This window comes from Xiphophorus maculatus, chromosome 7 (assembly GCF_002775205.1).
Source record: "Xiphophorus maculatus strain JP 163 A chromosome 7, X_maculatus-5.0-male, whole genome shotgun sequence".
Lineage (NCBI taxonomy): Eukaryota > Metazoa > Chordata > Actinopteri > Cyprinodontiformes > Poeciliidae > Xiphophorus > Xiphophorus maculatus.
The window spans coordinates 14,377,391-14,401,277 of NC_036449.1; the positions used below are offsets into that span (position 1 = coordinate 14,377,391).

At 38.9% G+C, this 23,887-nt stretch overlaps 1 protein-coding gene across 1 annotated transcript in view; it reads right to left on the minus strand.

The window, feature by feature from the left end:
* Positions 1-23,887, minus strand: part of anos1 (anosmin 1) — a 58,741-nt gene that overhangs the window by 14,304 nt on the left and 20,550 nt on the right. The window contains exons 3-6 of the mRNA XM_005799319.2: positions 11,047-11,109; positions 10,507-10,729; positions 1,740-1,924; positions 1,267-1,396 (exon numbers count right to left, since the gene is read on the minus strand). Of these exons, the coding sequence (XP_005799376.1) occupies positions 1,267-1,396; positions 1,740-1,924; positions 10,507-10,729; positions 11,047-11,109 (601 nt within the window). The remainder of the gene's footprint in view (positions 1-1,266; positions 1,397-1,739; positions 1,925-10,506; positions 10,730-11,046; positions 11,110-23,887) is intronic.

Sequence of the window (23,887 nt, forward strand, 5' to 3'; positions counted from 1 at the left end):
GATTGCACCTACAACAACACTCTTTTGTGCTGAAGTTGCTACCAAGCTGCATGTAAGTGTTTGAAATTAAAATAAGATGTGGAAAGAAAGATGTACTAAACTATTTTAAAAGGAAACAATTTTCTACTGAGGCACATTGGCTGCTTATTCGGGCTGCTACAACAGCTACAATACAGATCTTGTCATTCTGCTACTTTCCATTACTTTCTATAAGTAAAAATTAACCATCTACCTGAAGTTGTCAGCTGTTGTGCCTTAGAAGAGTATCCATACCCCTTTAACTTTTCAACTTGTTATAACCACAGATTGTTTCTACTTTGAACATATTTTAAGAAACATGAAAATACAAATCTGAAAAGTGTGGTGTGGATTTCTCCAATTCAAACATTAGCCTTTGAACCAGTTATTAGTGAATGATAACTGGAGGAGCTACATACATCCAAAGCTCATGTGTTGGAATAGTCGAATGCATCAAATTTGAAGTAGTGTGCAAAGCTACTTCTACACACTTTTCCAATGCTAAAACACAGTGGTAGCATCATGTTGCGGGGATGATTTTCTCCAGTACCAACAGAAAAGCTGGTCAGAGTTGATGCTGAGATTTAAAAAAAGTAAATCGAAAGGAAATTCTGCCATAAAAGCGGATTACAACTCTGAGCATTCACCAAGAGCTCAGATAGTTTAGATCAAACCCAAAACTGATGGTCACAGATGTTCTTCACACAGTCCGATTAAGCTTTAGCTACTTGTAAACAATGGGAAAACATTTAATTTACATTTTGTGTAAAGCTGTTAAAACATTCCTCAACATGTAATGTGGTTCAGCAAAATATTGCTTGCCACACTTTTAAGATTATTAGTAAAAATTTTGAATACCCTGAATCAATTTTCCTTCCATCTCACGACTATGTGACAATTTGTATTGACCCAATAAGATGTGCTTAAATTTGTAGCTGAGATGTGACGAAATGTGAAAGGTTTCAAGATGCTTAAGGCACTTTAAATGAGCTATTAGTCCAAATGGGCTTATAAAACAACACAGCCTACTTTATCATTTTAATAACATGAAGACAGAATTTAAACAGCCTTTTAGAAAGAAAAAGAAAAATAATTTTCTTTAGGTTGGGTTAATGTTTGCCTCAGAGTTTTTAAACACCTTCCAAAAGCTTCCACCTGTTCCAAACTCCTAAATATAACAAATGAAGGCCAGTCGGTGTCAAACGTAATTCGGCCCTCACGTAAATATGCATACATAGACAGACATACCTCTGGAGGATCGGAAGTGCTTGCTTGGTGCAGTAAAGCCGCGAGTCCCATGGACATTGACTGCTGCAACTCTGAACTGGTACCATCTGCTGGCTCTGATGTCAGCCAGTTGGATGCGCTCCTCTGCGGTCTGAGGGACAGATGGGGGAGAAGCAGGGGGGGGGGAGCAAACCACAGGGGTCAGGGTTTACCTAGGGTCACAGCCCCAATGTGAGGCTGCTGCCACATCAGTCATCTGTGTGTTTCTCCCTGCCAAACTTTCAAAGACCCTGTGGCTGTGTGGAATGTGCATCGGTGTGCAACAGTCTGTTGGCACTCTGCAGCTTCACAGCTGTAGCATGACGCATGCAGGGATAAGGGAAGCTGTAACTTCAGTGCGAGGCATATCTGATTACAAGAATCAATGACCGAAGAGAGTTTACGGGGTCCGCTAACAGAGACCTTCCTGGTGCGCTCCGTTTGTTGGTTCCTACCTGGGCCACCGTTTGCCATTCCGTGGCGTCATCCTCGCTGGGATGGATCCCGTAGTTCCAGCGGCGCTGAACCACGTAGAGGACAGGCTCGACTGAGATATTAAACTTGGACGACCAGCGGATCTCCAGCTGACCCGAAAGCTGCTCCAAGAACACCAGATCCTTCCTCGGTTTCAGAGGGACTCCTAAAAGTACAGGATGAGTTAAAACCCCCTCTGTGTGAAACATTATAGCTCAAATTCAACAAGATTTCTTTTTCTTCTCTTTTTCTCTCCTGGGTGAACAGAGGCTGGAAAAGAAAAAGACAACATCTGAGCTGGGAGAGATACAGATCTGAAAATGAGACATGACCTCAGTGCAATAGATTTAATACATGCTGAGGGTTAACAGCATCATCTCTCTCTCTCTGTTGTGACAGGTTGTGATATTTCCTGGCCGGCACTTTAATGTTTTAGTAGCTGCGCTTCTCAGTGATGATACACATAGTTTGCGTTTAGGTATGCAAGATGGAGTGCAGAACACTTTTCTCTCTCTCTCTGTCTCTTACAGGTGCAACACACACCAGTGCAAACAGGCACACATGCACAGGATGTTAATTTGCATCTGTGAACTTCACTTTCAGCCCTTCAGATGAATCTGACATGGCCATGTGCAATAAATATAAAGATAAGAGATTTATAAAGCCCAGCGCTGAGGCAAACGCTCAGCCAAGTCCGGCAGAGGCTTTCAAGCTGATTTATGGCGGTGGAGATATAGTGAGTTGTTGACTGAGCGTTGGGCACAGTGATAATGAGATGGAGATTGGAAAAACAAGGCTGAAAGTACAGCAGAGGGCTGCACACACGACACTGTTCCTAATAAATCACCTGTTCTCCTCCGGCTGTTATGCTGGACCTCTGTCGCTGTTCATTGGCTCAATGCTGCTTCACATTTATGAATGGCGTCACTGCTTGCTCAAGGCCACCGTGCTGCACGCCGGTAAACAACATTATCGAGGCTGTTTCCATGCACAGCGTTTGGTCTGCTGATATTGCTATTGAGTCATTACACAGAGCTTGGAAATATGCCTGGCTAGAGAACAGAATATCTGAAGATAATGTTTGCGGTTCAAACTGATATATCTGATTCTTTAATATGGGAATCTGTGGAGATGTACCTAGAGTCGCTATCCGTCCTGAATGATCTCATTTTGGAGTTTAACTCTTGCTGGGGAGATAAGCACAGGCTTAAAGAGAATTTCATAAATCTTCCTGTCTGTGCAATTTTTTTAAACCTGTACACCATTAGACAGCTGTTAGAAGCCTAAAGCATGTCTTGGTTTAGAGCCTGATGTAAATTAGTTTCACCTGGTAAGTACTTAGAGCAAAAAAGGGACGGGCTGTAAAAACAAAAAGTTTTATGATTGAGATTAACTATGGTTTACTAATCTTTCAAACAAATTCAGGAATGGGTGTGACCTAAATTTTTTGCTTCAGAAAAAAAACAATCAATAAAAAATTACTTTTTCTGAAGCAAAGTGATTTTGCTTTAGAAGCTACAATTCAGTTGACTTTCTAAGGGTCTGACGGAGATTAGGATACCCTTTGGTTATTTCTAGAAGATGACAAGATGATTTGTTATTGAGGAGAAGCTGCAGCGGCTGATGAGGCAAGCAGAACATTATGGAGACCAAGTGAGGACACAAATAATGTGGCGTTTTTGGAAATGAAAGCTAGGCTGGAGCAAGCAATAGGCTGCTGTGTTTTTAATTTTGAGTCGTATTCAAAGCAACTGCTCTGAGTACAACTGGATGTGCAGTTAAGCCCAAAAGTATTCATAACTCAGAGAAATTTTGATTAGAAATTATTTTCTGTTGAACCAAATGTGTGTTTCTGATAGGAAATGAGACTTTAAAAATGTGCTGTCAACAACTACATGTACCTTTCTTAATAATCAATGAAATAATCTTTTTTGTGATTCTGTGACAAATATCTAAGTAAAAACCAGAAGGTTCAACATTCAAAGGAAACATACACACACATTCATGTTTATAGTTAGTAATGCTGGCCCAGCTAAAGTCGCTGATCACTAATATCAGATATCAGACAGCTTAAAATGTCAACTCTGTAATCCTCCTGCCTTTGTGGTGAATTTAGTAAAACCCTGTTTTACAGCAAGGGCTCTCTCAGATGGTGTGATGTTGCCTTTGCTATGTTATAAATAATTCAGCACCGTTCATGCCAGGCGGGCTAAAGAAAAACAATTTTTTATGTTTTTCTAATATATTTTTACCACTTAGTTGCTAAACATTAGTCACCAAATTAAGATCAGTTCATCTCTGCAACATCCCTTCATTTTTATGTAAATAACCTTCTAATGCAAAAGTGATAAAGTGTCATTTCCATAAATCTCCATGAAATGTTTTAACATGGCATGAATTCACTTTAGCTCAAGTTTGACAACCAGTCAGCTGGACTTTCCAATGAAAATAAAATGACCACAACATCTCCAAAGAGCCTTGTGTCAAAAGATCTTAATTACCCCTTTGGGTTGTACAGTTTCAGAGTCTGAACTTTATTTTGTTCCACTGATAGCAAATCTCTGCAAACTAACAGCTGGGGGTCATTGAGCTGTGGTTTCACAGCTCTGCGGCGCTTTCTGAGTCTGCGTGTGTCCCTGTACGTGTGAACAAACGTGTCACATTTCCTGCACAATAACCAACACCGAGCTAACCACAGCATTCTTCTTACCCTCCCACTGCCTTTGCTCATCCTCCCAACAAAGTCACACAAGCCGAAACACACGTGTGCAAAATGAAAAGTGAAAAATAAAAAAATATGATACACACACCAACAGTCTCTTCCTGTGATGTGGGAGGACAAATGATACAATTTCGCTGAAGTTACTCTCTCCAAAATAACTTCTGTGTCAAGTTTGCTCCAAACCTCATGCAGTGTTCATCCTTCGGGGGCCACACGCGTACTTCACACCATGATGTAACTTCTGCCGTTCATTTGTGTCCTTATCATGCCAAAGATTACACTTCGGGAATATAATTCTCAATCCTCACGCACATGCTGTCAGGAGGACTGCTCTAATTATGGAAGTGCAGGAAAATCTTCCAAAAAACTGCTCATTTCACAATGTTTCCTAATGAAGTCAGATATGACTGGGACTGATTGATGGAGTTGTAGTGACAGTGTCAACGTGACTCACAAAATGTTATCTTAACCTGACAACCACACTTGGTGTATTTGTTGTGGAGCTGCTTTTGATCAGAAAACATCCTAAACAAGCTGGATTCCATCACGTGTGGTGCCACATCTTCAAAGGAGAGGAGAAAGTGCAAAACTATAGAGAAGCTGGAGTCTTAAGAAGTTCGTAAAATTGCTCTTTCTATTCTTGAAAAGCAAATTTTATCTAAGCCCTGTTTCCTCAAATAAAACTTTAAGTGGTGAAAGAAGATGATGCTTTATTACAGATCAAAAGCTCAGCGGGGGCCCAGTGTTTCTGAGAGCATTGACGTTTTTCTGTCCAATGCCGTACATATGAACTGAGAGGACCCTAACCTGAACATCCACATCTGAGAGTGATCTCAGAATGGGGGAAACGCTCCATTTCTTCCCACTACAGTTTGCTAATGGTTTCCAGCATCGGAGCTCATCACGGCGAAGACTACAAACACACGAAGAAACAATTACGCTCTTCAGAGCATGAGCAACTAATTAGACCTTTAACACCGACGACCGGGACAAGAATTCTTTCAGTGTAATTCAGTGTAAGTGTAGAGCTGATGGCAGTCTGTTGAGGGCTCTGCGGTGCTTGGGATCCATCAGACGCCGCTTGAGCTGAAGGTCTCACAGCAAGGCGAGTAGTTCTCATTGACTGGGTTGTGTGCTGATGCTGTCAGTGTTACAGTGTCTTGGAAAAGTACATCGCCACTTGTGTGTTTTCACTTTTTGTTGCATCACACCCAAAACTTTCAATGTACTTCCTTTGGATTTTATATGATAGGTCTGATCTAAAATATTGCACTGTTGTTGTGGCTGTATGCTTGATGGAAGATAAACTTCTGTCCCTGTCTACAAACATTTTGTAGCATCCAACAGGCTTTCTTTCAAGACTTGACTTCCTTTAACCTTCTCCACAATTTTATTCCTGACAATGTTGCCAGATAGGTGGATTTCAGTCCTCGGACTAGATAAATAGTTATTTGTGGGTTGTTAAAATGTAGGCTTCTTTTCACAGCATTTGACAGGTTTTTAAAAAAGTGTTCAGATGAAATATCTATCTAAGTGCAACAGAAAGTACAAATATGTACATTTTAATAAAAAGTGGCTGGAAATGGTCAGATCTGGCAACCCTGGTTCCTGAGCATCCTGCTGTGTTCCTTAGTCTTCATGCTAATTGGTCAGCAATATTCAGTAACAAATCCCAGAGGCCTTTGAAGGACACATGTATTTATACTGAGGTTAAATTGCACAAGAGTATATTCTCCTTACTTGGTCACTTCTGACTTATCACACTTTTCTTTGTCAAAAAAAAAACAACCTAAAATACAGTCACTTTATTACCATACACTGCTTTTCATATATCACATAAAAACCCAACACAACATCACAACATATGGGCCTTTTTAAAAAGTTCAAAATTTACAACTACTTGTGCAAAGCAGTGAAGAGGAGCCTTCATCCACATTATAATGATTCCCGCCTTGTGAGCATGACATGGGCTTCCAAAACCCTGGAGATTTTTCCTAATCAAATACAAACCGAGAATGCTTCCTCTTTGTAAGTATCGGATCACATGTTCTTGCTGCACAGTGATAAACAAGAAGCACAGCAAAACATGCTTAGTGTTATTGAAAGCATTCTCCTCTACAGTCTATCACTGTAGCTGTTCAAAGATAAATTTAAACTCATCTTCCACTGTTCCATCTCCTCAACTCTGTTATGGCCTTAGGCTGCCGGCAATATAAGCTGCTGACAGTGTGTATAATGTAGATCCTGCTACCAATCTCCAGGTTCAGGGGGCCTTTCGGTTTTCTCTCACATAACGACTCAGCACCCTCAGAAAAACCCAGTCGCCTTGGGCAGCACTATTACAACTATTTTTACTGGAGCTAAGATTCCTGGGTACATCTGTGCCTGTAAAAACTCTTTTGAGCTTATCCTACGATTTCAATACGAGGAGCTATATTCCAATTTGCAGCAGAAATGGTGTGACGGATGCGTGGGTGAACTGAAATGTAAAGAGATGAAATAAAAGATTTATGATTCTGAGCACACAGTTGAAAAAAAATATGTAATATTATATGCGTTTACATCACTGAGATTTCCCATTGATGTCTAGCAGAGAGGGATGCAAACTGCAGCAATTAATCACATTAAAATCCTGACAGCTCATCATTACCTATGATATATAATTTAGTTAATAAAAAAGAAGAGGAGGGAGGGGGCGTAGCTCTTATTTTAGTTGATGGATCTTGTTACTGTAATCTGCTACAGTATAAAGCAATAATTAAACGATGAGTGCATGGACTATTACGTATTAGAGGACACAGCTAAATTGTCTGACACTTTGCATCACAGTCTGCTCGCCTGGGAACCCTGTTCTTCTGATGAATAACTGAACTCTGATCTAATTCAATAAATTATCTGCAGCGCTTTCTATATTTTCCACTTGTAATTTAATGCTAATATTTATCTGGCACTGTTGCTGCCATTTCCTTCTGGTAACTCACTACAAAGTAAAGCCGATCACTCTGAATCTCCTTGAATTAGTCTTCAAATAGAAAAAAACTTCATTGTAGGTATAGGGAAACCATATTACTCATGTATGGTTTTACTCTAAAACCTACATACACCTTTATTATGAAGGTGATGGCTTCAATCGACAGCAGGAACAGGTTGAAAAACAATCTATATGTGTTATATTCTGAGCTTCTTTGTTCTTTCTTTACAAAACTAGACAAACTATGAATCTTTGTGAAGACAAGTTTCTTTGTTCAAAATCTGTTAAAATTTTCAGTAGGTTTATCTATTTTCAGATAAACATATTTGTGAATAGGATTATACATTTGTATGCCTGACAGTCTAGACATACAAATGTCAAGTAATACTGAGAAAACTGGTTATGAGCTTAGTCAGTCATCTGTCAAACCACCTCAGTTTGACAGATGACTGACTGGTTGGAAACTCAAAAATCCAATTCTTTTCCAATCTGTGAACACACTGAATTATTTAATTCAGTGTGTTCACTTAACTCGGAAATGGTTGCATTGACAACAGACGTGGATGCAGTTACTGAGTAAAAGAAACAAACAACTTTTCAATATTATTCACATGTTTCAGACAAAGTCAGAGGGAGTACAGAGATATCAGAAACTTTTTCTGTTATAATCTTGTCTCTTTTTTTTTTATAATAGTAATAAAATAATAGCTCTCACTGTGAGTGTTGCCCCTGATTTTGACCTTGCACTAACAGATACTTATTGATAACGACATTACAAAGAAAAACCTGGCAGACTCCGGGTACAAACTTGAATATGAGTCGTCATCTTTAAACAGGACAATGATCTAAAACATCTGGCCAGATCCACTCAGAAATGGCTCAGCAGACACAAAACCAACTTTCTTCCATGTTCAACTCACCCCACAGACAGCCTTAGAGAGAACCCAAGTCTCTGGAAGGTCCAAAGAGAATTGTGCCAACAAGATTTGTGAAACATTCATCAGCGTGTTTGCTCTAACATTGTGATACGTTAAAGTTAAATGTTTTCCTATTGGCAAAAAGGAGTCTTTGCAGGTTAGCAACACAAGTGCCAAAGATTGTGGCATCTGGTTTTAAATAATTATTCTTAATGTGGAATCTATTTACCCCGTAGAATAAATGTACTCAACTTTAATGAATGCAACGTAAGTCTTTAGAAGTGAAATGATGCAACTCAAAAAAACATGTTAAAGGTTTTTTTTTCTACACCGTTTGTCAGAGGTGCTGGAGAGCACTGTAAAATTTGCTCTCACTATATGTAATAGCTGTTGACTCAAAATATAAACCAATTTTTCAACATTCAAATATCACTAATAAACCAATTAAACCAGATAATATCGACACAAACAATATCAACACACTGTTACTGCTATTATGCTTTCATGACTACTATTATCTTATTGGGAGCAACTGTTTTTAATAAAAACATTTTTACTCTTTTTTTTTTTTTACTCTCACTGATAATAAATGCGTTCAAGTACGAGAACACGGGTTTTTTTCATTCTGAAGTAGTCGCAAAGAACACAATTTGTCATTACTAACAAAATTGGCACCTACTATTTTCCCAAAAGCAGCTACAGAGCCACACGCTGGCATGTTTTCTTTGTCAGTGGATCAGCCTTTAAACACTCCAATCATTGGATGAGAAGTGGAGTCCACAGGCAACATGTTGCAAACCTCCAGCTCCTCAGCAGGCTAACAGCCTTCTTAATATGCCCCTCTGTGGTTGGAAAACTACTTGTGCCATGTGAATGATGAAGTCAGTGCAAGTAAAATGACTTTGTGTGGTTGCACTGTAAACCAATACAACACTTGTTCCTTCTGTTGTGTTTGTAACAAAGCAGCTGCTCAGTGTTTGCCATCCAGTTCATCAAACCACCAGTAATAAGAACGCAGCCAAAACAACCACTGCTGAATTTTAACTTCTGCAGAAGAAAAATATACATTGTGATTCATTTCTTTTTTTCTGTTACCTTTGGAGAGACTCTTGGGCTCCTGCGTATAGCTTTTTTTACTTGTCTGTGAACTTTTTTATAGGTAACCGATGACATTGTCTTGAGTTGTTTTTGGGTTTGTTTATTATTTCTGCATTCATTAGTTTTTATTCTTTGATCAGATCAGCTGTGTGTCTGTTTTTCTTTGCTTCAGTTTTTTCTGTTACTTTAGTTTCATTATATCCCTTATGCCTAGTTATTTGTTAGAAAAAAAAACAATGAACAATGAAATGAAAAAACAAACAAACAAAATTACATATAAGTAAGATAAAGGTAAGAAAAGGCTAAGGCACTTGTTCTTTCTGTTGTATTTGTACTTTAGGAAGCTACTCAAAGTTTGCCATTGAATTAATTAAACCCCCAGTATCAATGAGCAAGGCTAAAACAAGCATCACTGATTTCTTGTAGATTTCTAACTTGGGTATTTATATTTGCCGAAAAATGTTACATTAGACCATTTTATTTTAATACTTTTGTGAAGTTTGCTACCAACGTCCAGGTTCTGAGGCTCTTTTGGTTTTCGATTACATATTGTTGCCAATTCCTGCCTAAAATAAAGTCCAATCACCAAAACTAGCATTTATTGGTCTAAAACTTCTGAAATTCCATTATACTCCTTCTGTATGGTAAGGCTTGGTATTAATTTAATTAAAAAAGATAGAAAAACACCAGTATTATATTGTTGCTAAAGCAATTTTAAATTGCATTTGGTTTGTTTCCAATAGTCATAAGGGGAGCACAAGATGTATGCCCCCAATGGAGTAATGTTATAAACCTAAAGTTTAAATGGTTGCTATGGTTTACTGAATGTTATTGTTATGTTGATACATTGTGATCTGCTGCCAGAAAATAGAAACAGCTGATACTTACAATTTATTCTCAAAAATATTATTTAAAAGCTGTTCAAATACAGTGGTCCTGCTCCTGATAACAATCACATTTTCTTATTTTGCCCTTTGAGGATAAATATTGCCCTCACTTTCATTTATTGTGACGCAAGTTCACCTATTTTTTCCTATTACCTTTGTAGAGATTCTTGGGCACCTGGCAGGTGTGACCACAGCCATTGCTGCAACACTTTTTGACCGTGGAGCACTCTCCATCCTCCTCACAGCTCTCTACACAAGCTGCAGCAAAGCCGCTGGCCTTCTCTGGCGCGGGGCAGTCACCTTGCTTCACTCCCTCAACGGACTTCAAGAACTCGCAGCTTGTAAGACACTCGTAGTGCTTCTTGGGAAAAAGGGGCTAAAGAGAGAGGAAAGAGGGGGAAGGAGAGGGAAAATATATGTCAGATTAGTTTTTAAATGGCTGGCTGCAAACAAGCAGCTCTTTGACTTAACAGTGACTGTCCTGTTTAGATTTCAGCTTGTGAGTCACTGAAACGGTGAGTACATTAAATGGCTCTGATTCAGTCTCTCAGGAGGGTGTCGTTACAGCGCAGAAAGAGTTACTTCACACCCCTTTCAGACTTTCCCCTCGGTGAAATTTCCCCACTGGGTCTCAGAAAGCTCAAACCCTGGAATCCTGAGGTATAAGCTCAGTTATTCGTGGTAGTAACATACCTCGCATAAATCTTGGCACTGGTTTTCCTTCAGGTCCCAAGATTCCTTGCAGGGCTCCAGACACTGAAAGAAGGAGAAGGGTGTAAGTTCTTCAAAAGACACAGCCACATCAAAGACCAGCTGCTGCGGAGCATGGACCAGCATCTAACTGACACCTCACTGAGGCGCTTCCTCCGCCACATTCACAACAACCAGTCACACCGCGTTTTGTTACAAATGCCAGGCATGCCTTCAAAGGACACTCACTGTCTACTACAAAAGCAAATGAGGGTCTGCAGACAGAATCAAGGTCGCTGTGTAAATCTACTCATGCTTGGCTTGGTATGGTGTCACCCTGACAGATCTTTCCTTTTCACCTTAAACAAGACCTAGCCAAAACATGCAGTGTCTTGCAAAAGCATTCATACCCCTTAAACTTCGCACATTGTCATGCTGCGACCACAAACCTCAGTGTGATTTATTCGGAGTTTACATGAAATGCATAATTGTGAAACAGGAGGAAAAGGATTTGACTTTTTTTATTATTAACAGATAGGCACCTCCTTTCTACATTAAAACTACTAAGTAGAAAGTAGTATAATCAACTGCTTAAATATGCCAACTATTTAACAAGAGTTAATTTAATCTCAGTCCTATGTAAAAAATGTGACCAACATGGAAAATACTGTAAAGCAAAAAACTAGCCTAGCACATCACACTGAACATACCATCACCACGTTGGAACATGGTAGTGGCGGCATAATACTGTGAGGTCAGAGTTAATGGGATGACGAAAAATACAGGGCAATCCTGCAAACAAACGGTTGCAGACTTGAATTGGAGTGAAAGATCACCTTACAGTAGTAGCAAAAATACTTTAAGACATTGTAAGAATCTAAATACATAATAAACTAAATATTATGAAAATAAAACATTACAAAAAAGATAGGTTCATAGTTCACAGCTCACATGGAAGGTATCAGCATCTCAGATATCACATTGTTTTCAGTGTTCATCAAGTGGCGTCAAGCTTAAAAAACGGCAAATGGGATTAATGGTCATAACATGAGAAATTACCTACGGATAGATAGAACATCCGGTATGTAGGCTATTATAACACTCACTAACCCATTGTGCCTGAATATAGTTGCACACAGCACATTTCAGGCTTTAATTTCCCCTACTTTGTGTTCGTCTACCACCAGGGTGCCCAAATTCAGTAACTGAGAGCTGCTATCCTCCAACATTTAGACGCACCCCTTCTCCAACACACCTGAATCAAATTAATGTCTCGCTACCAGACTGCTGCAGAGCTGAATGACATTCTGATGAGCATTTTATGAGCGGTTTCAACATTTTAATTCAGGTGTGCAGGACAAAGCATACATCCAAAAGGTGCGGATAGCTCTGGAGAACTGAACCCAGACACCCCTGGTCTATCACATAAAATCTTTTTTAAAAAGTTAATTGATGTTAGTGGTTGTAAAGTGAAAAAGTGTGAAAAACTTTTATGAGGCAAGACTTTGTGGTGCATGATGCACTCTGGCACTGGGAATGAACTCCTCTTTAAACAGTTTAAAACATGTTACACTTGGTTTAGAGTTCATGGGATTCAGATTTTCTTTTTTCTTTTAACACAGGGAACGCATTTACCAAGCGCTCAACACAGGCACGGAATTATAGAAAAACCTCACGATGAACGAAGCTCAAACTCGATTTACCAACCATAATGAGATGATACAATTTAAAAAAAAAAAAAAGAAGCTCTGCTGCAATACCAGTCAACCATTCCTGCTTTAGACACGACAACAGAAAGCGAATCAGATTCAATAAACAGCCGCTGTACCTCCAGATCTTTCTACAGACGGAGTTCAGATGCAGAGGAGCAAGGCTTTTTATGTTCTCCTGCAGCTGGTGTGAAAGAGAAGAGCAAGCTCAGGGAAACCACTGCCAGGCAGCATCTGCACAGCACTGGGAGCAGCCCAAACCGCACCACCCGACAACCTGCCAAAGTCCCTCATTCAACCCTACTTAATTTAGCCTCTTTCATCGACTACAGTGCTAAAGGTAGATTGAATAATGGTCTTTCAAGACGTTCTCCTTCATTTCTCATCTAGTCCAACATGTGAAAAGGACTTGCAGTTATGTAAGGTACAGTGCAGCAGAGTGGCTCAATGAGGGCATTTATCGTACATTGGGGACAGCATTAAACACTGTGGTTGATGTAAAAAATCTCACGTCTCAGTCAGAAGGCCAGATTTGTACTTATTGCTATTTAATTCGCTCATTAGGCAGCTCTGTCATTATTTTACCATCCCTGGTGTAAAGTTTATTTGATTTTTATGGAGTGTGGTGGACGGGTGCATTATGAAACATAAACCTTGCTTCTGAAGGACACGCTGCAATCAAGGGAAGACGCCCAAGAGCCTGCCAGCACTCCATCACACTCAGTCTCTCGTTGCTTCGCCGGCATCGTTTCCGGCAGGAATAAGCTCGGATGAGGTGAGGAGTTTCTTACTGCTGGCTCGAAACTGTGGGGAGGGAAGGTATTTTCCTAATGACTTCATAGCAATGCAGATATCACTCCTGTAATTTCAGGCGTACGAGTGTCAAGTGAAGAGATAATTGGTGGAAGATGAGAGCTTGAAAGGGAGCTAATGTGGTTTGAGACAGAGCCAGGCAGGTGAAAACTCTGCAGCAGCTCAGGGATTTGAGACGACATTTGAGCTTTGCTGAGCTGTCCAAGGCAGGCGTCAGTCTATGAAGATGAAAATCATCTGCTATTAATAATATGTTAACTTTATATCATTATTCTGATCTCGACTAGGAGCGGGAAAGGCATCCCAAGCCTAAACAACAAGCAGTTGGACTGGTGACAAGGAGCTGTCCCACAGCCTAAAGGACATTCCACTGATAGACGCACACGTAAAGCCTCCAAATCCCCTCTACAAATCACTAAACATACACACATAAGCTCAGGGATCAAGCACATTCTGCTCACTGAACAATCTTCAATCACAGACTGAATGTATTCCTCTGGCTTTTCTTAAGGTGCAACCCTACTCTCCCAGCTACTCATGCGACGTTACAGTCAGTGTCACCTCGAGATGGTCTAAGCTTCTGTGCCAAGCTGCATGAATTAGCACAGCACATTGCGTACCAGAGATATTGCAACACAGATCCGAATGCTGGCTGTGAGTTTAGTGTTTTCTCACCCACATATAACAAATCTTCTTGGGTTTTTTATGTTTGTTTTAGAAGTTTCCCTCTAAAGGAAAAATAAATTAGCTGAATCCTACCAGGAACTTCTGCAGCTAGTGGGTTTTATCGTAAATGGCACTGTTAATAAAAGATAAGTATCTGTGTTGAGGCAGATAGCTCCCTGCAGGTGTGATGGAAACTGCCAATCTGTCAGCGTTCCTCGCCAGCCACACCCACTAACCTGACATTTCAGGAGGGAAGAGGAGAGTCGACGACAGATGTTTTGCCAAAGCAAATAGGGCAGCTGGATATAATTACAAAGGTGCTATCATCAATCAAGTTCCTGATTCTTATTTACACAGTTTGGTTCTCAATCTAAACCATGTTACTGATGCTGCCAAGGGAGGTAAAAAGGCTTGAAACACAGCCAGAAACTTTACTTCTTCTTAGCCAGTTTTTTTCTGCCAGAAATATCTAGTCTTCAACAGAAAAAAAAGAGTTTGCGTTTCAGTGTTTTGGTAAAGTAGTTGCACCCTTTTTAGCATTTTTTACATTGTTGCACTGTTTATACCACACATTACAAATAAAAATCTCAAAACTAAGAAGTGCATTTGTATTTAGCCACCCGAGGTAAAACATTACAAGACCGACTGTAACTACTGCTGTGAGTCTTCTGGGGTATATCTGCACCCGGTTTACACATCTAAGAATTGAAATTCAGCTCATCCTTCTTCACTCATGGTCAGTCAGGTTAGATGGAAAGTGTCTGAACATAAATTTTTAAGCCTCACCAGAGATTCTCTATTGGATTTAGGGAAGGCCTTTGACTGAGCCCTTCTAACTCTTTATTTACACCAGAGATGGCCCACTTGAGTCCTCAAGTGCTGGTGTACTGCTTGTTTTAACAATTGGGTAAAATATTAAACTTCAACCGAGTCCACGCCTCCGACAAGCAATTGTTTCTCAATAGCCGAGGGTTGGGACCCTCTATGCTGTGCTCTCATACAAAGCAAAGTGTAAAACAACACGCTTTTTACCAGACTACAAGTTCTCTTGTCCCTGTTGAGGAGAAGTAAGTCTCACATGATGCTGCCATCCTCATGTTTCAATGTTTCATAAATTTTGCCACATGTAACATTTTGTATGGTTTTCCAAAATGTCACCTGACGGGTACCTGTGAATTTTATTTAGGGATATCAAACTAAAGCATGATGTAAACACATCTAAATCTCACTTTCAGAGTAAAGAAAAATTTGAAAACCACATATCTTTTTCCCACTTCATAATTTTGCACATCTTACATAAAATGTCATATTGGGGGGAAAAAAAACTAACAACATATGATAGTTGTTAGTTTACAGAGCATAACTACTTTTGAAAAGTGTTTATGTTTGGGGTTTAAAATGTGCAACATTGATTCTGCTGTTAACGGTTAATATCTACAAATTAAAATGTACAAAAAAAACAAATAAAAGAATGTTTTCTTTCCATAAAGGTCCATCAAGGGACCCAACAAACATTTTGTAACATATTGTTATGCCAATAGCTTAGTAATTGACTTTTGGTAATTAATTTGAGAAAATACACAAAGTAACTCAAGCAGAGAACATAACTGAACTGGACGCAGCACATGTGCTCGTCAGGGGAGCCGACATTGGGTTTCCCTCAAGCACATTTCTCCAACTGCCAATACAGCTACCATCTGTTTGAGTCACACGAGGAACCCGTGTAATTATGCTATGTGATGTTAACATATTTCTGGACTAATTTCACCCAAAGCGGCATAAATGCCCTCCTCTAAAACAAATATGAGACCAGCGGGTTGCTTCCCCTTATTGGAGCTTTGAGGCTCGGCAAAAGCATTTGCTTGGGCTTCTGATTTCCTCTTTGTCCTCTTATCGTCCTGACAGTGACACATTCTGCATGGTTAAGTAGGAGCATCCATAGCAGTCTTTCACTCCCCATTTCACGCTGTAATAAAATGCAGCAGTTGTTACTCTAGGGGGGAAGCCTGAAAGGCATTCTGTGGGGTCGGTGAGAGAGTCAGGCTGAATGGCAGCCAACGCCATAGCACATCTTCACTTTTTTTTTTCATGCTGGAGACGAGGCGGGGAGGCGAGGTGGTGGGAGTGCGATGGTGGGTGGAGTGTGTAGCACTAAGGCAGGGGGGCTTCTGGCTGCGGTGCATGCATAGAACTGCCTTTCTCCATCACAGCATCTCCACCCATCATAAAAACACTGTGCGCCCCCAGTGAGTGACTGAAATAACAGAAAGCATGGAAAGAGTCCACATATAAAATGTCATGCAAGAGCTTTGGTTTAGTATATGAACCATGAACAGCTACCAGCTAAGGTTACCCGGAGGTGCAACAATACACAATGTTTTCATAACAATATACAGACTATAATTCATGCCAATACAGATGACATTTTTCCATTTTTTTCATGAGAATGTTTACATACACATCTGTGCATGATAAAGTTGTTCTCTGATATTTTAGATTAAATTCAGCAAACAAAACCTGCTAAAATACAGATTCAGTTTCCTCACAGCTTAGACTTGAAAATATTGATCCCAGCACTGATGGTCAGCGTACGCTAGTGCCAAAGATTATTTACAAGGTGCCTTTGCTGTTCCCTGTAGCTTCCTGCATCCTCCGAGAGTCTCAGATACAGGGGGAATCGCCGTTGTTTATCACACAGGTTGTAAATCTCACCTCGAGTCAAATCAAGTTATGGCTCTTTTTTTGCTACCCTGGTGCTTTTCACACTTCTCAGCCACCAGACTCAATTATTGCTGCAGCTCTCTGCTCATATCCATCGACCCAATGATGAGTAGATTCCTGCACTCTCGCTCTCCTCTGCTGAAACAGACACCATCGCAACATCTTCACTTCTCACCCAATTTCCCTTTTACATCAGGGATTTGAGATGACAAATGTCTCCACACTGTACCCAGTCTCCTTCAATAATGTTGTTATTTTATGCACCAATTCAAGACATGTTGACTTTATCCTGATTAGAAGGGTTGCTGACAATACTTCACAAGAGAATCTGAAAAATGAAACCTTAATCAATACTTTCCTTTCACTTGGACCATAACATACATTTGTTTGTTAGTTTTGCTGTTAACAATTATTCCAGGCAATTCTAATGATTTACACAGCTGCAGGTTGTATTTGTATGCAGGTAATATTTATTAAGTGCTTTGTTATACCTCCTAATTCCATAACAGAAGAGGCAACATTGAGCATAATTTTAAATAGGCCAATCATGCCATAAGATGTATGTACACAATTAAATCCGGACAACAGTATGTTGTGTCTTTTTTTTATTTTTTTAAATCAAAATCACACTTCAAATAACTGGTTGGAAACCACAAAGCAAATAAAAATTAAAAATAGTCTGATTCTTCTTACAATTATTGTGATGTGAGATTGTGAGGTTTTCTGAAAAGAGTTTGTCATGGATCTCTCCAGGGTTCTATGCTGTGGCTCATACTTTTAATTTATACATATATGCTTCCATTTTGTAATATCATTACAGCAACAAATAACATGAGTATAAGTGTGTGCTGGGTTTATGCATTCAATGATTTCAAACTTGTTTTTTTGTTTCTGAAGAAACTTGCAGATCAACATCTAGACATCTACTGAAATGTCTCTGGATGATTTTTTGTCTACGGTGCAGAAAGAAAATGTAAAATTATTTATTTCTCACCGCTGCAATACAGCAGAAGTTCCATATTATTCGAAAAGAGCATATTGAGAGCAACTTGCTCCTCTTGTGACTTCTGAAGTTTGAAGTGGAACCGGATACAGAACAATCAGTTGACACAACATCCTGTGAACTGTTGATTATGTTTCCTAACTGCAATCTAATTTCATTTCTCTTCATGCATGTTTATATTATTGCAACAATTAACTGCCTTCCTTTGCAGTCATTCAATGTCCTATCTTTCTGTGTTTGTGTCCCTTTCCTGTCCTCTCATCCCCCAGCCGGTCGAGGCAGATGGCCGCCTCTTCCTGAGGCTGGTGTCTCTTCCTGTTAAAAGCGAGTTCTCATCTACAATGTCACCCGTCGCCCAAGGGCACCATTAGGGCAAAGTATTGTATCAAAAAAGAATCAGTATTATCCATATGATCTTTTAGGAAGATGATGTTTTTGCTTTAAATACTAACATAGTATCTAAATTGGATTGACATGTAAATGGATAATAAATTAAATTTAACTTCTTTTGGGGGAAAAAATGCTATTTGCATTAAGTTTGTTGATATTCCAGCATATTCCCTTATCCTTACATCCTGTAATAATAAACTTAACCAAATAAAAATAAGTGTATTTTCCTGGATAGGCTTTTGAAGCACATCTGTAAGATTTGACCTATATATATATATATATATATATGTATATATATATATATATATATATATATATATATATATATATATATATATATATATATATATATATATATATATATATATATCATACTATATGATATATATACTATATATATATATATATATATATATATATATATATATATATATATATATATAGTATATATATCATATAGTATGAGGCTATATATAGCCTCATACTGGAAGGCCCTTGAGAGCATGAAGACTGATTTTTATTTAGAATGAGGGAGCACAGCAGCCCAGAATCAGTGAGACTCTCAGGGTAAATAATGTTTACCAACCAGCCTGCTGCTACCTAGATAACAGGCTTTGTCATATTTAAGAATTAGGAAGCCCTTTCCTGGTTTAATCAGTCAATCTGTATGGGGACTTAACCACACTGTCGGCTACGTATGTTAATGGTTTTTTTTTTTTTTTAGGAACAATGATCTCTAAAACAGGAAAAATGTGCTGCATGTCCTTTAGTAGAAGTACCGATTTTGAATTTGACATTAAATGAAGGTGACAGATTTTTACCTTTAGCTGACTAATTGTTGCATCTCTAAATAGTCCAAACCAGCAAAACAAGAAAAGCTTGCATGGTTCCAACTATTTAAATATACAAATATGACTCCAGATATTCTGTCTTTGCATTATTTGGAAATTTATCGATGCTTCCAGTCTTTGTTACCATTTTAGAGCTGCACTATACTAGGAAAATTATAAATTGTGGCACTGTTGAAAATATCTGAAGTGTCGATTGCAAGTTACCCTCATTATTCTTACTCTGTCTTTCTTTTTAATCATCTTGATGTCACAGCACTTATGATTTTCAGGATCTTTTTCACTATGATCTGTATTATTTGTGTGGATAAGGGGGAGGAAAAGTTTATCCATCTCATGAAGACTTTGAATGCATGGCACCTCAAATTTTATCTAAGCAGTCTTTCACAATTGCAATATCACACATGCCGTACTGCAATGATGACTAAAACTCAATATATTATGCAATCGTCTTATGGATCCATTAGATTGTGATCTCAGCAGCTTCTATGGTCTCTGTTTACCTCTGGCAGCCAAAAAGAGCCCTATTGTTAATCAAGTAGAGAGAAAATCTTATTATCTGAGCCCTCTGAGCATAAAATATAGCAACCCCTGTACATCCAGTTATAGCCATCTCAGGAGTGATGCTTATATAAAAAGTTCCCAGTAGTTAATGAAAGTAAGTAAATATGTGAAACTTTTGCCCACTTGATAACTACACCTTTGCATCTCAGCATAGACACAGTGCCAAGGGATATAAAGGTAGGTAAAAAAAAAAAAGATTATATATTATTACACCTCGGCAAAGGTTCAAAGTCTGTTTAATGAGAATGGTAGAAGAAGCAGCAGAGAGCCCAGAGCATGGCCCTCTTTCACCTGATCCATGCACACTGCGAATCAACTGAGTCCAGTAAGGCTTCGACACTCTCCCCTGCTAACATAAAAGATAAATTCAGGTGCACAGATATATTTCTAGTCACAAAAACTATGTATGTCATGGTGTACAACCTCATTAATGTCTCGTATAGCCTGACTAATTAAACAGCTAATATCAGACTCTTAAGTTTGTTTCACTCAAAAGAATGGAAATAAGATATAATATTCTGCATATTCTTGAATACTAATACTAAATTTATTGGGTGCGCAGTTGAAAAATTTTGACTTCAGTTCATGTATCAAAATGAAATGAATTAATATAAGCTACATACAGAATCACTATAAAAAGAGTCAATATGTCATCTTGGTTTAGCTGCTGTATGAAATTTTTATCCATTTTTTCAGTAACATCAAGTAGACTGTGTTGATGTTTCTTTGAATTAAATTAAATTTGCAATATGGCAATTTGTACTGGGTTCCCTGACCCAAATCCCTGACTGGGATCTTTTGCATGCATGCATCCTGTGCATGCATAGGTTCTCTCTGGGTACTCCAGCTTCCTTCCACAGTCCATAGACATGGCTGTTCTGTTAATTGGTCTCTGTAAGTTGTCCTTATATATTTGTATGTATGAGTGGTTGCTGTCCTGTGTTTCTCTGTGTTGATAGACAGGGTACCTTTCCAGGGTGAACCCCACTTCTTGCCAATGACTGCTATAAAAAGCAACAGCCCCACCAGAATATAGCTAATGGCTGTAATATGGCCGTTGCTCAAGACTGCTTGAATGGAATATTTGGTAGGAAACTATACTTAAGTGTCAGGTATTTAGGCTCAGAATATTCGTAATAAACTTGCCCAGCTGCTTGGACTCTAACTGCCCTTAATATCTCACAGATGATGCAAGTCTTTCATGGATGAGATGCCAACTGTCATACAGAGCAATGGATAGATTCTATAATTGTAAAAAATAAAGTGTCAAGAAAATGTGGGTTAATCGTCACAGATATCATCACTGCAATTTCCAGGGACAAGCTCTCTAATATTTTGCTGATGTTGTGAAGCCTTACTTCCTTCTTGGCACTGATACTACAGTCCCATCTTTTTTTCTCCAAATATCTGTGAACAAACACAGATATTTGGACATGCATCCAGCCTGTTTATACTTTGTCAAGGATACGCTTGTCGATCCAGTGATTAGTCCAATCTAGTCAATTTTTCAGACCTCATCATGTTTGCAAGGCTGAACACGGATCTAACTGCAGTGCATCAGCCTCCCAATATGTGCCAAAAAATGAAATAAGTCAACAAAGGCCAAATAAGTAATGTCACTCTCACAACTTCCAAGTTTCTCTGGTGCATCTGTCCAATGTTTGGTTTTCTGGTTTTCTGCTCCCATGTTCTCACTGAATATGAGTGTGAAGCATATTTTATCAAACTCTTGAGCCGTGATCTGATTGAGTACAAAATCATGTGTTTGTAAAAACTTTCTGATATGTCTCTGATGTGCAGTTAAATTCCAAGGAATTGCAAAAATAGTAAGAAGATATTTTCTACAGTCTAGACACTGTTTCTTTAACCTAAAGTGACCCGAGAGCATGTCAAGCCTGAGATATTCTGTGTTTAATTACTACCCGATGGTAAATCAGTAAAGGTATATGCTGAGCAGACAGTGGGTTGGATCAGCTTGATCAAAAATATTAACAGCATGCACTCTTCAGATCTGAGTTTGTAATTCCACACTCGACGAGTTCAAAATGAATTTTTCCATCAGCAGGAATGTGCTTGTCTAAATTCAAGATTTTATTTGGGAGCGGGGGATGACATGAGTGGGAATGTGATTTAGTGTGCGTCTCGAAGCTGAATCTCATCCAAAAATAAATAAGTGAAATGAATATTAAATACGCTGCAGATCCTTAATATTCATGAAAGCTTTCTGTTCTGTTATTTCAAGGAAAAACATCAAATCGGATCACTGTCATTCTGCGGTTAGAAGGTGCAGATCGTTTTGCTCTAAAACCTTTTGCTTTGTAATCATTTTGAGAAAGACTCCCTGTTTATGGCAGCACTTACCATGGAGAAATTATTTTCTTATTTAGCTGACCGGAAACTACACCCATAATTCATGCAAGTCGACATGGGTACAAGGAATAAGGCGGACAAACAAATTAACAGGAAACCAACAGGGGCAGGGGAGGATGTCATGAAACAATACTGAAAAGTCAACAACAAGAGCATGTAATAAACGGTAGCTTTCTGATGGGCTCAGTTGATCCAAAGCTGCACACAAACCACACAAAGCTTCCCCATCTCTATACAGTCATGGCAAAATAAAGGTACCCAGTAGCTGTTACATAGCTTTAAAGCGTAAGTGGAGTGGTTGGATCAAATTCAGGAATGTTATACTTGTCAGACAGACTCTAGAATATTTTACAGAGAAGTTCATGATCATGGTCGATTTAATAACTGCTAGGTTCTCAGGTCCAGTTGCTGCAAAACAAACCCATATCATCAACCATCCACCACCATGTTCGGAAGACGTTGTTTCTGTTGATAATCTGCATTTTGTTTTCTTCAAATTGTGTTCTGGTAACAAATCTGTACTTTGCTTGTGTCCATTCAAAGCATGTTGCTTCACATATTGTGGTTCTTTCAGATGCATCTTTGCAAACTTGAGTTGTGCTGCCATATTCTTTAGGAGGACATAGGCAACACTTCCAAACAAGCCTACGTGCTCAATGCATTTCTGACACTACAGTCATGAACATTAATATGTTACTGGATGGTAAGTTTGAGTTGAGCCTACTCGTTTTTTGCAATTTCTCTGGATAATGCACATTCTGATTTTTATGGACGTCCCCTCGTGGAAAGATTTAAGTGTTTTTCTTCTAGTTAATAATCTCCGTTACTGTTAAATGATTGACTCGAAGCTGTTTGGACATGATCTTAAAGCCGTTGCAAGATTGATTAACCGGAACAATTTTATACCCAAAAGTCATTATAGACGCCTTTTCTCCTTAGCAATGTATTAACAGTGACCTGGCCAGCAAATGTCCCTGCTTTACTAGATGAGGTCACACTTCCAGATGATCTGTTAATGAAGTCCTTTATTGAATCGCACCTGACTGCTACTTTCCTTCTTATATCCAGTCATAGCAGCAAGTGTGAGAGAAACTCAGCTTCTGTTTTCACTTGTGTTTGTATGGAACTGCTTGTGTGTTTTTGCACACAGAATGAAGTTAAAAACACAATAAAGATTTTGTTTATCCCCAGATATGTAAAATCCTACAATTAAAAGGGAGTGCGTCTCATTTTTATTATCAATGTATGTGGATCCACTTTGATTTTTTTCAGTTTCACATGCCTGTTATCTTTCAAAAAACAGCTAAATACACTCATTTCTCCTTTTATAGTGGTACTGAATGCAATTTAAAGATTCAGCCCTGTGTTTTCTTCCTCTTTGCGGAATCAGCCGAAGAGGCCGAAAGGAAACCAGCAGGTGGTATCGCTGACATTCTTTGAGCATCAATTTAATTATTAATTTAAATGCAGTTGAGGGTACAGACAACAAAGAGCTGAAAAGAAATAGCTTGGCAGAAAGTGAGAAGACAGAGAGGAGGAGCAGGAGGGGCAGTGCATGAATTATACATTCACCCCACAATCAGAGGTGCTTGCCTTATTTATGAGTAAAAAAAGGCCCACACAGCTAAGCCAGAATTGTGCTTAGTCTTCTACAAAACGCAATAGCGGTTCATTTAATTCTTAATGACTAAAACTTCCCAAACACACAGCACGGTGGCTCACTTTACTTACAGGTCCTCTGCTATCTCGTCTTACGTTCT